Source organism: Ambystoma mexicanum, chromosome 3p (assembly GCF_040938575.1).
Source record: "Ambystoma mexicanum isolate Mex_15411 chromosome 3p, UKY_AmexF1_1, whole genome shotgun sequence".
Classification (NCBI taxonomy): domain Eukaryota; kingdom Metazoa; phylum Chordata; class Amphibia; order Caudata; family Ambystomatidae; genus Ambystoma; species Ambystoma mexicanum.
In genome coordinates, this window is record NC_090925.1 from 247089015 (window position 1) to 247104538 (window position 15524).

The 15524-nt window shown below is 48.3% G+C and overlaps 1 protein-coding gene across 2 annotated transcripts in view; it reads right to left on the reverse strand.

Annotated features, from left to right (window-relative positions):
• The window catches only part of TAF4 (TATA-box binding protein associated factor 4), an 809251-nt gene that overhangs the window by 546772 nt on the left and 246955 nt on the right, over positions 1 to 15524 (reverse strand). For both annotated transcript variants that reach the window (XM_069650711.1, XM_069650712.1), the window contains exon 3: positions 7234 to 7484. In XM_069650711.1, the coding sequence (XP_069506812.1) occupies positions 7234 to 7484 (251 nt within the window). The remainder of the gene's footprint in view (positions 1 to 7233; positions 7485 to 15524) is intronic.

Here is a 15524-nt window from a genome sequence, read left to right on the forward strand (position 1 = left end):
CATTTCAAACGCTTCAATCCATTGGAGGATATCCGAACCCTCCACAAATACACCAACCAAATCTTTCATAAACTTGGTGGCGGGGGACCTGACACTCTCACTGGTTCTAGCTGAAGTCTCCACTCTAGCTTTCTCTAGCTGGATCCTCTGACATTCAGTGTCCTGGCTCTTGAGTTCAAGGTCCTTATTTTTGAGTTCAAGATCCCTATTCTTGAGCTCCACTTGTTGAGCCAACTCCTCTTTCTTAAGCTCAGCATCTATTTCCAACTTGCGGTATTCAAAGGCCAATTTCATCCTTAATAACTCAAGCTCTAAGGAATTGCTGGAGTTTGGAATAGAGGCAGCAGGAATGGCGGCATTCCCAGAAACAGATTCAGCAGAAACCCCAGGGGCAGAGTCCTCATTGGTTGCATTCCCCCCCTCATCAAGAGTTTCACTATCAGTCTGGTAGTCCACCAGGGCAGCTATCAGCTCAGCCCTAGACTTCTCCACAAAGTCTAACTCCCTAGCTTCACAAGCACTCTGGAGAGCCTCCAAGCTCATCCGAGTTAATTTGCCATTCGCAATAGTCTCCATTGTTTGTAATGCAGTTACCTTGTACACAACTAAACCTTAATTTAATAAAGAGCCAATATCGTTTGTAAGTGGCACGGTTATACACTGATTCTTAAAACCATAAGCATATCCCACCGCTTGCCACCAGTGTGAGAGACGGGCCTCAACGACCGGTGGGGGGTGTCTGTACTTCCGCTCCCTATATGGTGGAGGAGAGGCACAGGAGACCCCAGCCAAGATTCTCTATTCGGTAGCAATGGTCGAGCAATCAAGGCCTAGCTTCTCAGGAGGTGATGCAGGCTGGTTCTTAAGTACAGTGTATCCCCAAGCCCCCACAAAGGAATATCCACACTCTGTATTGGTTAGAACACAGTCTTTATATAATCAATAGTTAAGGTTATGTACATTTATCATAGTAACTCACTTTGTACTCCGGCAAAATCTACAATGGCAAATACATACAATCCTACAGTGGTACCACCCTAGATCTCATTACAGTGCATTAACAATACTGTACAATGTCACACAGACCAATAGAGTGAAACCAGCAATAGAGAGAGGGGAGAAAATAAGAGGGTTGAGCAATAGGCAGAATACTGGCCCCTACCACTGGGCACAGTTCTGTGTGGAGATCCCCCCACCTGGGCAACCTGTAAAATAAAGAGATATAACACAAGCCCAGTCCATATATTGTTCAATAGTCTTATTCTCTCCTACAATGTTTTTACCCCCCCAATGTACCTGGTGGAGTCGAGTTCCTCGAAAAGGCGTCGACAAACGTCGAGGGACTCGCTGTTCGGCGACGGGGAATCGACGGCCCTTCTTGAATGCCTTCCCTTTCAAGCAGGAGGCACGGGGCGTCGAACGTCCGTCGACAAACGAGGTAGAACGATGTCGAAGAGGCGGCAGCTTCGTCCGAGCGGTGCTCGTCGGCGTCGGGGCGTCGGCGTCCTGCGAGGAAGAGGCGTGCGGGGCACCTCGGCGACACTAGTTCTGGACCGCAAAGATTGTGAATGACGGTGGCCCAGCAAGGGCGTCGAGTCGCTCGAGTCTTTGGAGTCGTGAGGTGGCGGGAAACCCACCGGCGGATTCTCCTCGGCGCGTTGGTCGTCCTCGACTTTCTCCGGCAGGACAAAAGCGGTTGACGATGCGGACGAGGGAGTCCTTCGAGTCAAATGTTCTTAGGCAAGGAGCGGACGGCTCTGGTCGTCGGCGGCACGGCGTCAAGTGGTTCCCACGGCTGGGCAACACAACTTCGACGGGCCTCCAGCGGTTACACAAACCTGCGAACCCTGGTCGACGGCAATGGACTTCGACGGCGTCGATGTCCGGATGCTTCACTTCGATCTCCTCGGCGGTCCCGTCTCGGGTCGACAGCCTTTCGAGGGTCTGTCTCGAGGGTCTGTCTTCCAGGGCGCTTCGGCAAAGATGGAGCGGTGCTCGATGGTCCCTCGGAGCACGGGAAGAGGGCGCCTTACCAGGTCCTCTCTCGGGTCAGCCCTCGACGAATTCGTCAGCCTTCGGATCGGTCGAAGCAAATGCCACAGCAAGTCTTCCTCTTCCAGCTGGACGTCGAGGATCAGCAGTTCCAGTTACTCTTGAGTGGAGACTCAGCTTCTGAATGCTTCTGAACAATTTCCAGTGGTGAAAGGTCCCCAGATATACTATTCTGTCTCTCATCCACACTGCTGGCACACACACAGCAGCCAATCACACAGAAGGGCATTCATGCAGTCAGTCAGCCAATCAGGCACACAGTGCATTCAGGCCACACTCCTCCCTTTCAGACACTCACAACAAGGAATGTGGATTGGGGCAAGTACCCAGCCATTCAACACTACACACTGCATTCAGGCCAGTTTCGGGCAGGGCTGTCTCAGTCTTTGTCTCACATGCCAGAAACCAGACAACCACAACAAGGAGTGTATATTGGTCACCCACTCCATTCACCCAGGTCCCACCCACAGGAGGTACCCACAACATACAGTCAATGGGAAGGCTCCAGTCAGTCTAGCTGGGCCTTCACAACAACACCATATATGGACCTTCCACCCAACAGCCAGTCAGGGGGAAGGGACAGAGTCAGGGCTTCCCAGGACTTTGGGAAAAACAAGATAACAGGCAATAGAAAGCAAGGGGCCACAGGGGCCATCTTGTTTTCTATCAGGAATCAACTGATCCCAATGGCAGGGCCTGGGTATCCCAAAATGGAGGACACACCTGTCAAATTCAGCATGGAGCTGCCACCAGCCCATACCCTGCTCTGTGGGCCACCCACAGGTGCCCAAAAAAACATACACTAGGGGCACAGGGTTGTACCCCTACCCATGGGTGCCATAAGGGTATCCCATGGATCTGTTCACCAAACCAAAAGAGAGAGCTGCACTGCCAGAAGTCCCACATGGACTCCGGGGCAGAAAACATAACAGAACACACGGTAAAAACAGTAATAGGACAAGGATTCAGAGGCCCTGTCCCTCAGATGCATTTCCAGCATCACAAGCATGCAGCCACGCTTGGCGTGAGAGGTCTAATCCAACCATAAGGCCCCGAGCGGAAGTGTCCACATGATGGGCCGCAGCCTTCAGCAGGTCCTGAGCCAGCCAAATTTCTGGCATCGAATAAACCGTCATTAAAGTCTTCAAGCTTGTCAGGAGGAATATACATTCCTGAACCTCGGCAAGCTCCTTCCACAGTTTGAGATTAGCAGCCACCAGGATGACCTTGGTATTCGCCAGACGCAGCTGAAGGGCCGAACTGGAAAATACCCCTCCCACCCCCAAGGCGTCAAGAAGCTTGTCTTCTTTGGAAAGGATTTGGGATGCTGCCATTGAGTATGGCTTAGAGTGGAGCGTAGCTGCTGCCACCACAGTCGATGAGGGAAGCAGACATGCAGTCAAGGATAAGTCTTCAGACACGTGTAGCTTGTAGCAAGCGTCAATATTCTTGTTTAGGTGCTGCCTGGAATGAGGTTTTTCCCCAGACCTTGCAGGCTTCGGCCAGGACATTCTTTTGAAGGAACAGGGCAGTGCGCTCCTGTGTCGACAAAGTAAAGGCTCCAGAAAGTACACCTTGTGGAGCCAGAGGCTCGGGTATTGTAATGTCCAGCAACACCATCATATCCACTACCCAGTCGTGAAAGGCTCTATTAGAGCAGGGCGGATCGTCGCTATCCTGATCCGCTTGGTCTCATCCAGTGCGGTGGGAACAGAATCCTGATCCGCAGCACGTGACACCTCAGACCCCGTGGGCAGACTTCACTGTGCAACGGGAGTCTTTAGCACATGTGAAAGTAGGGGCAGGAGGCGGCAGCCCCACTGGAAGTGGGGGAGGAGATGGCACTACCGGGACCTGCGCTGGGGGAACTGTAGCAGTTTGGGGTCCAGGTGGCTTAGGATAAATATCATTGAAAAGATCCTTAAAATATTCCTTCATTGGATCAAAGTGCATAAGCGCCTGAAACTTGCCAAAAAAACGCATCCTCGGAAGAATGCCTAGGCACTGGAGTGGGTACAGGGCGCTTGGAAGGGGCATACTCCCAGGATTGCAAAGAGAATGGTTGGCAGGCTGGCGGAACGGATTTTTATTATCCACATTACATGGAAAAGGCTGCTCCCACCACAAAAACAGGCCCCCTCGAAACAAGCTGTTGAGAAGGTTGGTGTGAGGTGCAGTCAAAATGGCCACCGCAGACTAGGGATGTAACGGTATACTGTTAAAGCTACCGTGAACCACTCAATTGAACAATAATAACCGTCACATTGTTTATACCGGTATACCGTTCATGCCGTTAAGTGTACTTTTCAATTTGATTTAGAAAGGCTGCAGTAAGCAAGTGCTGCACAGTCTAGGTCTTGAACTGTTGGATGTGCCATCTGCCAAGTAGTTTCAGTTGGAGCAGTTTTTAATGCCATTCCATAAACCACATGCCTGACACAAAATCAATATGTTAGCAATAGAAGAATAAATACAGTGCCAAGAAGGAAAAGGGTTTACTTAGGGTTGGCGGCTTTGGGGTTTATATATTTATAATGGATAATGTTTGCTTAACATATGACAATGGAGGATTTCCGTGGTTCTATCATTGAATTTACATATAATAAGTCACACTGCGAAATTCACTCATCTCTGTGGGTATTCCCTGCTGCCATATCAAAGGGTAACATGTCTGCGATTACTGAACACTTTTTGGCCCGCAAGTAAACTAAAGGCTGTAACGTAAAGCGAGTGTGGGTGCTTGCGCGTGTTTGCGCACAAGCGTATACTACCATCAGCCTCCATTGATCTGTGGCATGCAGGTTATAAGGATGGCAACATGTACACCTTCACCAGTAGCCAGTGGGGGAGCTAAAATAATCTGGAGAGGCTACTGGAGAGGCTTTAGACCACTTTTCTTAAGTGGTCTAAACAACCACTTATGAAAAGCTATTCAGTTTGCTTTGCCAGTCGCAGCAGGGCTCCCCCCCTCCTCCTCTCCACACGTGTGTTTGTGTTTGGTGGAAGCAAGGGGTGGCGTTTCAGTGGAAAGTATGTTGAAAAGCCCAATTCTGGCCCTGGGTGCCTGGTTTTGTTTGTGATGATAACTCTGACAATTTATGACCTTTTAGAAAATATTTGTTAAGATTAGTTAACTTCATTTGCTATACCGCGATAACCATGATATACCGTCATTTGGCAAGAAGGTTATCGTACCGTAATAAAACTAAAACCGTGACACCCCCACCACAGACTGCAGGGGTTGGACCGCCATTTCGTTACTGCCCGAGGTGAACTGCGTCACAGGTATGAGGCCATTGTTCCCACAGAGGTATAAGGGGACTTGCGTTCCATTTTAGCCTTGTCACAGGGAACCTCGGCAGAGCTGGTGCTAGCAGATCTAGAGCACTTTTGTGAGTCTGCTGGAGAATTAGCCCTCCGTGAGGTCACCTCGGCTGCGCTGGTACTTGAGGACTTAAGAGGTTTAACTGCCTTTTTTAACCCCTCAGGAGGATCAGTTTGCCAACAGGCTTGGGTGTGGGAAGGCATAGGGTCTCCCCCCAGTAGCTAGAGCCTTCAGAGGAGGCCCCTCAATCTTGCCTGTCTTAGATATAGCCCCCAAGTCAGGGATCCTCAGGAGTAACCCCGGTGCATTTAGTCGCCGTAACGGAAACCTCGAGAAACTTAGTTCCAGATTTGGAAACTACCACTGTGAAAAAAGCACCAGAAGTACAGGGCTTAACCTTAACCCCCAGATGGGGAACCTCTAATGAAGATCCTGTCCTGGTAGCCCCCTTACAGGGAACCTTGGAGGAAACTCTGGAGTACAGGTTAGATCCCTTTCGGGACACCTCAGGGATAACCTTGGTACCAGAGCCACTTCGGCCGCTCCAGGAACGAGAAGACCACCAGGAAGGAATCCCCTGGCTGGCGTGCCCTAAAAAAGGAAGGAACTTACCAGCCTCTTCAATGAATTGCTGTAAATGTGGAGGAGGAATCTGCTGGAACACCTCCTCCCACCAGACAAGTCGACGCTGGAGTGCCACGATAGAGAGTTGCAACAGTCCCACCGGTGTTCCGGGCCCAAGCACTCAAGACACAGAGTGGTGATCGCACGAAAAAAGGACACAAATCACAAATGCTCCAGCAGAGACGGAAGAAAGACAACAGTTGAACCGGAGCAGGAACATGACGGACAAGGGAACAAAAAGAAAATTCCGCAAGATGGCAAGTGCGTCCGACCCCGACCGCGCGGAGAAAAGGACTGAAGGGCGATGCACGGGTCAGAGCTCAGGAAGGCGAGCTGCGGTCACGTGTGGTGGCCACGCATAAAAATAAAAGGACAAGAACGTTAATGTTATGATGCTTAAAAGGGCTCTGGTCCTGTCCTGATGAATGGAATGTCCCACAAATATGGAGGAAAGGGGACAGGAAGTAGGAGAATGCTGTGCAACAACGTCATGAGAAGAAGCGTAGCATATCGGTTTGATATTTCAATGTCAGCTTGAGGGTCAGGTGTAATGATTTACTGCCATGAGGGGACTTGAACTTAGGGTGATTGATCAAATAATAAGAGTGTCACAAGATGACCGTTTCCGACCTGTGGTTTTTGCATGTTTAAAAGTCAGAAAATCAAAAGGTAAGATGCATTGGAAATAAATTAGATTGATATAAGGTCAGAAATACATAGCCTATCCACTGGGCCAATACAATTCCTGAAAGAACATGCCCTTTAAGTGTTTCATCAGTTATCAGTCTTCTCACCTTTAAATAAGCTCAGATGCACAGCTATAAGAATCAAATCCCAAAACAATGGATTAAGCATGTGTACATGCTTCAAAGGCATTACAGAACTGGATACCTTGGCAAAGCAATGCTGCTCTACAGTGGCTCTCCAGCATTTGAAAACAAATCCCATGCTCTTCTGGGCTACCTGGGATTGAGGTTTCATTCTATCATACAGAAGGTTTGTTGAATAAGCAGTCGAACATGTGAGGGCAGAAGCGACAGGAGCTGGTAAATGTTTATACCCAAGAGTAAGCAGTCAAGCCTGGACGCAGTTACGCAGAGCCAAATATATTTTGCAAATATAACACAAATAAAGTACCAAATCCTTTACTTTCCCCCATCCCCTACAATACAGCATGCTAAACATCCACCACAGGGCGCCTCACAACCTAAACAGTTAAAGTAGACACTAACCTGCACGGTGGAGATTTGCACCGGGGAAGCAGTTGTTGGTGTTGCAGGCCGTGGTGCCATGGTGTTCTGCGATTGGGACTGTGCCTGAGCTTGAGCCTGAGCCTGAGCCTGAGCTTGCGCCTGGGCCTGAGCATGAGCCTGGGCCTGAGCCTGAGCCTGAGCTTGTGCCTGTGCCTGTGCCTGCATCTGTGCCAAGGCTTGCTGGGGAATCATCAGTAACTGACCGTTCTCACTCCGTACCAGCACCATACCTGTGGGGGGGAAATAATTGCATTTAAACACAATTTGATAGCATTATCCCTTTAAGGACATAAACAAGCCCAACACAACAACCTTTAGCCCAACACAACAACGCATGCATGTTGATTTTAACAGAAGATTAGACTCCACACTCTGCCCGTTTCACTCCTGGAAGATGCCCTGGATGTGAAAGGAGTACAGCAATGAGAGTAACTGAGCCAGGTACTTACAACATAAAGGCAGGATGGCAAAGTACGTGCATGCAATGAGGAATGCACCAATCAATTAACTGTCAAAGAACACCAAATGCAGACAGACACATAGGTCCCATGTAACCCTCTTTTGGACAGTTCAGCAAGCGTTTTACTCTCATTTTCCATCCAAAATTGATCATTCCCCCACAAAAGCACTGCAAGGTAATTGTATCAATGCCTTTCTAACGAAAGCGGAAAAAGCATTTTAAGATCAGAGGACCAGCATTGCTATGAAAGGTTCAGGGCTGTGCATACGTTGCATGAGAAAAACATAACTCCAATCACCCGGACAGCACATGGACATACAACTTGGCACAAGCCCCATCATCAGACAATTACTGACCTTGCCATTCCAGGGGGACCCTATAAAGAGCTATACAATTGAAAGAAGCATAGTACTGTTTTACACATTCAACTCATTTTGTAAAAAGAGATGGTGTGTATGGGATCATCATTGCGAGAGATCACCACAGATCTGGCTCCTAACAACGTAAGCCCCTCCTTCCACACCTTCATCTTGCCAATCCCCAGCAAAGTGGGATTCCTTTGGGGCGCCAAGCAGTAGACAAAACATGCGTAATCAAATACAAGTCCCTTAATCCAATTATCCCTTTCAAACCCATGAGAACCATGCCCGGTTTATCAAATAAGTGTTACAGCAAGTGCCAAATCCGGTATGCAGTGTTTTTTTTTTTTATTGTACAAAAGTAGTGGGGCATGGGAATAGTAGTTTTGAGGGTGGGGGAAAAGTATGAAAATAAAGTCGGGGCTTGGTGGACTCGGGGGCGGGAGGAATAGTATAGGGTGGCGACTCAAAAACAGAAAAGTAAACATTTTTATTTTTTCCTCTCAATGTTTTGGGTGCTTTAAATATTCATTCTCCGTTTTTGTTTTTCGATAAAATCACATGTAACCCCAAAGTGCAGCCTGCCACATCACTCTAGGCTAATGAAATAGCCATCAATCACACTGTTTCCAATATCAGTGCAATGATTGCCTGCTGATTAAGTCTCATTCAAAAATAGTTGTGCCCAGACAGCAAAATGGATGAATGGTGCAGGGGGCCAAATAAACAGAGTCCGAAAATCAGCAAGTTCACCCATTCCAAAGCTCTGCTCACGTTTGCTTGGCTGGGGTAATAGAATCTCAAATACCCATACTTTATGACACCTCCTGCACTCCACATCGGTTACGCTGTCTGCATATCAAAATCTGAAAACTGCTGAAGACCATGCTGTTGAACAGGTCCCATATCAAGTTCTCGCTTAGGCACTGATGTGATGTTTAATTAATTGTATGTGATCTTTAACTGAGGGGGTAACGGAATATTCATCCTTACACGTTTAATGGCGTATGAAGAATGACATCAGAGGCCATTACGATACCCCTCAGATGAGTACAGAAAATCACATTTTATAGTCACTAAACCTGGATGGCATGACTCTATTGCTCCCATGGCTCACAAATATGGATGGGATCTACTGGGGTCAGAATTCATTTTCTAGATCGCACGAGACCATGGTGACATTCAAAGCTCCCGTACACCACACTGTGTGGTAAACCTTCCCAGCCACTAAATCCACGCTCCAACTGGAAAATCCACTACTTCCACATATCTTCGTCTTCATTTTGCAAGACAACTACTGGAAGACCTCTGGCAACAAATCTAACTTCTTATTGGACCGAGTTAAACAGCCATCACCTCTGTCACACGCCTCCTACGATGACTGTATTTCTTTAACTTCCTTCGTTTCATGCTCACCTTCCCCAAAAAGTCCATGTTCAGGCATACATTGCCAGTTTTAACCATCAACGAGGGACACATTTAGATCCAGCTGACCCACTAACAGCTCAAAAAGGTCTTCTAGGTTATCAAATGTTGAATAAGCAATAAGTGCGTATAGCATCCCTAAAAGCGGCTTTCATCACGGTAGTGGTGTACGGCAACATTGTTGAAAACAGTTCATGCTCTAAGATTATGCAAATGCAGGGCTAGGATGTTCAATCGTCAATTCACGACTGCTTTTCATGAATTAAAAGAACAAATTACTTACCCCTGGTAATGTTCTTTCCACTGGATGCTCCTCCCACTTATTCCTCATCTTTGATATATCCAATATCCTGCTTGCAGATTCAGAAACTTTTCATCAGTAGAGGGCACCTTGCGTCGTCGACTCGTGGTCATTCGGCAGCTTCCATCCCACTCTCGGACACAGCTTTGATGCTGGTATAAGTAGCATGCACCGTGCCCATTGCCTCAGTTAATGTTTTCTCCCTCCCCTTTCAGCACAGCCGTCTCGAAGGTCAAAGAACCTCAAACGCTGAAAGAGGAACAAATAACTAACGGAAATTCTACCAAAGATAGAAGATTAGGTTGGGAGGGCGTTAAGGAATACATGGAAGGAACATCCAGTAGAAAGAACATTACCAGGGGTAAGTAATTTGTTCTTCTAATGGATTGTGTCCTCCCACATATTCCTCATCTTTGATAGACTCCCAGGTGGGGAAAAAAGAGAATTTACTTTTGATTTACGCTGTGAAAAACAGCTTGGCCAAATTTAATCTCCTGGCCCAATACAGAATCAAGGCAATAATGTCTTATAAAAGGTGTGCAGCAAAGGGCAGGGTGCAGCGCTGCAAATGTCCTGGATCGGCACCCCTCTTTGTAAAGCCAAAGAAGTAGCTACTCCTCTCGTGGAATGAACTCTCAGACCATCAGGGGCTTCCTCCTCAGCCAGAGTGTAACATTCAGTAATACGCAAAACAATCCATCGAGACAAGGTCTGTTTAGTAACAGCCTCTCCCAGTCTATGAACAGTACAGCCCACAAAGAGCCGATCATCATGCCTAACCTTAGCAAGACTGCTAATGTAAAAGCTCAGCGCTCTTTTGGGGTCTGAGCGATTAAGCCTCCTCTTCATCCTCGGAAAGATGTGGAGGTAGATAAAAGGATGGTAAATCAATCTTTTGTACAAGATGAAACTGACACCACCCTAGGAACCCTCAAAACAACTTTATCCTTTGTGAGGGTCTAGAAGTAAGACGGACACAAAGGTGTCAAGTTGATTGACAAAGACTTAACAAAAGATGGGAGCATTGGAGGAAATCCTTACTAGCCCTAGCGATAAGTGGGTTTCCCTGCCTCAACAAAACTAGCTAATGATACGGTCTGTCAGAATGTCCAAAGTAACGTATACCGGCCTGTGTCCAAATCCCAACCTGTCCCTCACAAGCTAAACTCAATATAAAGTGAAAAGAGGAAGTGTCTCTTGGCTGTCAACTTGCATCCCAGCTTTGCAGTTCTAAACAAATTCAGAAAGGGGTGTAGAAAAACAAACAAAAGTTCCACAAGACTCAAGGGGTTGTCCCCCTTACCCCAGAGTCTTTCCAGCTTTATCCAACTTCATATCTGTGGCTTTAACAGTTGAAACAAGTCTATCTTTACTTGATAAACCGGATTCCCAGGTCCTTCAACAATGAAGAATGGCGTGGATACGTTGGCCAAGCCAGGTTGATATCTCCAGACCCTATTCACAGTACCCCTCCTCTTGGTGTGCTCTCCTGCCAAGTCGGGTACTCAACATGATCATTTACTTGGATCTCTTTTCTCTGTATTCACTTCCACACAAGGCCTTGCTTTACTCTCCTGCCAAGGTCCCGGAAAGTCCCTTGTACACACACACAAGCTCTGTATTACTCTTCCTTACAATTTAGGGTATAGTTCCTCAAGCAGGGTCCCAGTACCCCCCTCCATGTGGTTGTTCAAAATGTTCTCTTTCGCTTTTCTCTCTTTGTTCCAGAGCCTTGGTTTACTCTCCTGCCAAGGTCTGTGAATGTTACTTTTATACAAAAGGTTAGTAATCTCCTCTCTTCCTGGTCAGGGGAAGGCTTTCATTGTGTGGGTCCCAGATGCCCTTCACTTGATTATGCACAACTTTCTCTTGGCCTGATCTACCTTCGAACCTCAGCCTAGGTTTACTCTCCTGCAAAGGTCTGTGAGTGCCTCTGATATTTGTAAAGTTCATAACCCCCGTATGTTACTGGTCATAGCCTATGGCCACCCGCTTTGGGCCTCTACCCCCACCATCTTGTGAGGCCAAAAACCTTGGGTCATTTTCCACTCCACTCTCTCCATCACCCCTCAAATCATGGACCTTACCAAGAAGTCCCTCTTCCAGCTCCACCTCCTCAGAGGCATTCTTTTCTCACCTTCCCCCAGAAGGTCAATGTCTCCAGAGCTCTGGTCCCTTCCAGGCTGGACTACTGCAACAGCCTCTTTCTCAATCTCCCTCTTTACTCCCTTTGCTCCGTCCAGCTAATCCAGAATAGGGCATCAAGACTTATCCTTGGCTTCAAGCCCAGGGACCAAATCTCTCCAGCCCTAAAATCACTTCACTGAAACCCGGTGGCTGCAAGAATCAAATTCAAGACCCTCTGCATCATCCGCAAGGCCTTCTGGATGGGACCACGCTATCTCCAACCTTCCCTCCTCAAAGACTCCCCTGCTAGAGCCCTACACTCCTCTAATTCCAACTCTCTTATTGTCAAAAGCTTATCCAAGCAGAGTGTGTGGGGGAGGGGAAAAGGGGGGGCCTCTCTCCTCGGCTGGTGCCTCCATTTGGAATAGCGTCCCTGCCCCTCTCAGACTTGAGACGGACCTCCTTAAGTTCCAGAAACTGCCCAAAACTCTGCTTTTCTCTACCTCTTTCCCTTCCCTACTAATCACCCCACTGCCGCTGTGACTGGCCTGATCCTCATGAATCCACAGGATCCCAGGACATCCTTCCCAGTAAATACCAGCACCCCACACCCCCAATGCCCTGCGTACGCCTTCTGGTGGCGCCACATCCCACCTTGAGAGTCGCCTGTACCAGTAATTAAGCCTCAGGCTCTCCTCCTGGCTACCCCTCAGCACTTCGATCTCAGACCCTCCTGCAGCACTTCAGTACTCTGCCCCTCGCTCCATCCCCTTCCGCAGCACTTCTCCCAATGCACTTGCACAGGCAAATGCCACAAGGCCCAGTCGGACCACGACTGCATATTGCTGCTTTTTGCCATTGTTTACATTTCCCCTGTTCCCCTCCCATTTAGCCATGTGGCGCTTTGAAACAATTCTGTTATATAAAGCACCTTACAAATGCTCAATACAAAAATAAATCCATACATTTGTCCCAGACCCCATTCAATTGATTACTCTGCCCCAATGAGTATTGTCTTTCCACTTGGCTTCCAGCCCCTTGTGCTTTCTGAGTCTCCCCAGTCCCATGGTTAGCCACCCTTGTACCAGCAGGGTCTTGGCCGTCAAGTCTGAGCTGTTCGCGGCTTGTAAGATCTTCGGCGACGTGCACGTCTTCTCAGGACCTTCCCTGGTATTCTGCGTCCCTCATCCGCAGCTTTCCAGCAGTCTGGTTGCACGCCGGCAGTGTCAGTAAACGGCAGGTGCCCTGCCTCCAGTCTGCCTTCTCCGTTGCATGCCTCCTGCGAGCGTGCTTCCCTCCAGGACACTATATCATTCTGCATTTCGGATCTGCGTGGGCTGTGCCGTGTTCCCAGTCCGTGCTGGATCGAGGTTGAAGACTCCATCGTTCTCTTTCTTCTTCTGTAAATGACAGCTGGCCAACTGGAGAGTGTAGGAAACTAGAGCGTGCGTGTGTTTTGGTTCTGGTAATGATCATCGTTTCGGTCCTTTTGTTCGTCACTTGGGATATGCTACTACAGCACATGGAAGTAATATAGACTTGCAAAGGTTTTGAGGGAAGGTGGTAATCGGTCACTACTCAATGGGGTCTTCCCTCCCCATGAGATCTTGCTGTCTGGTACCACCCCCAGCGGGACTATCGGGTAGCGGCCTCCCCACCCTGGCCTCATGGAAAGGGGCTCCCCATCCAACGCTGTGACAACACCTCAGGATTCGTCACACCTTATAGAAGGTAGTAAACAGTGGCTTGGGAGACAAGGCCTGAAGCTCACTCATCCTGCGCCCCGAGGTGATCGCTGTCAGAAAGGAAGTCTTCAAAGTCAGCATCCCAAGAGGACAGGAATGAAAAGGATCAAAAGGAGCTCCCATCAAGAAGTTGAACACTAAATTAAGGTCCAAAACCAGAACAATAAAAAAGTAACCAGTGAGAAAATGTTAGTCCCTTCAGGAATTGGATGACAATAGGAAGTTTAAAATAAGAACCTTGTTCAGGCAAGCACTTGAAAATGTTCAGCGCTGCCAGATGGCCCTTTGCAGTGGAAACCTGCAGCCACTGATGGGCTAGACACAAGAAAGATGACACTAAAGGTGAGTAAAAAGTAAAACGGTCTATATTATTGTCGTATCCGCTACAAACCTTGTTCCAACGGCAGCAGTACAGAGCTTTAGTAACTGGCCCCCTGGCCGAAAGCAACACCTATTACATCTTCCAGGAGATCCAAATCCCTACATCACATCCTCTCAGAAAGCAGGCGTGAAGGTTTAGAGCTCCGATTTCTGGATGGAGAATGAGACCTCCTTCGTAAGTGAGCAAGTCTGCTCTTTGAGGAAGACTAATGAGAGGGCAGATGGCCATGAGCAGACGTTCCGCGTACCACGTCCTCCTGGCCCAATCCGGAGCAATTAAGATAATGGTTTTCCCGAACGTACTCAACCCACTGATGACATGACAAATTACAGGGATTCGAGGGAACGCCTACAGGAGTGGAAAGTCCCAATCCACCACAAATGCGTCCCCAAGATCTCCTCTGAGTAAATTCCCTGGAGCAGAGCAGGTTACACTTCCTGCTACTACTGGATGTGAACGGATACACTTGAAGGGTTCCCCAAAGGGCAAAGATCTCTAGGACTTCCTGAGCCAACTCCCACTCATGAGTGACTCACCTCTGCCTGCTAAGAGCGTCAGCCACCATGTTCTCTTCTCCGGCTAGGTGTGCGGCCGATAGAGATTCCTTCTTGCAGTGCCCAAAACCAGAGCTGCAGCGCCACTCTGCACAGTGGGAGTGACCCTACATCTTCTCTCTTGTTGAGGTAATGCATGGCCACTGTGTTGTCTGTCATCATCTGGACGTTCTTACCCCGCAGAGAGGACAGAAAGGCCATCAGCACCAGTCTGATTGCTCTCAGCTCTAAAAGGTTTAAGTGTACATTTGGACTCCGGTGGAGACCAACGACTGCTGATTGTCAGATCATTTGCATGAGCTCCCCAACCTGTTAAGGAGGCGTCCGTAACTGCGGTCATCTCCAGCCATGATTCTCAAAAGGGTTCTCCCTCAATCACATCCTCCTTGCAGGCCCACCATAGGAGATCCTGTGCAAACTTGCTCGGACCTGAATAAGGTCCATCATTCTGGCAGAGAACTGTGACCATTAGGATCTGAGGGCCCAGTGAAGGGTTTTCCTCCTCAGACAGGCCTTTGTCACCAAAGAAATGCAGGATGCCAAGAGGCAAAGAAACCTCTGAAAATCTAAGGCCGGCAAGTGTTGCCCTTTTTGAAACTTCATGACCATCTGCAAAATATTATGAGCCCTCACCTTGGGTGGCGAAGCTTTCCCTCAGGAAGCATCCAGGACCGCTCCAATAAATTGAAGCTTTTGGGAAGTTATCATGTGGGACTTCTTGAAATTGAGAGAGAAGCCAAGATTGTGGGTCAGTGGCAGGGGATGCAGAGATGTTCCAGAACTTGTTCGAGAGAACGAGCCCTAATCAGCCAATTGTCCAGGTAAGGTAAATGTGAATCCCTACCCTCTTTAGACTTGCTGCTATTACCGCCATCAATTTGGTGAAGACCCTCAGGGCAGGGGTGAGCCCAAATGGC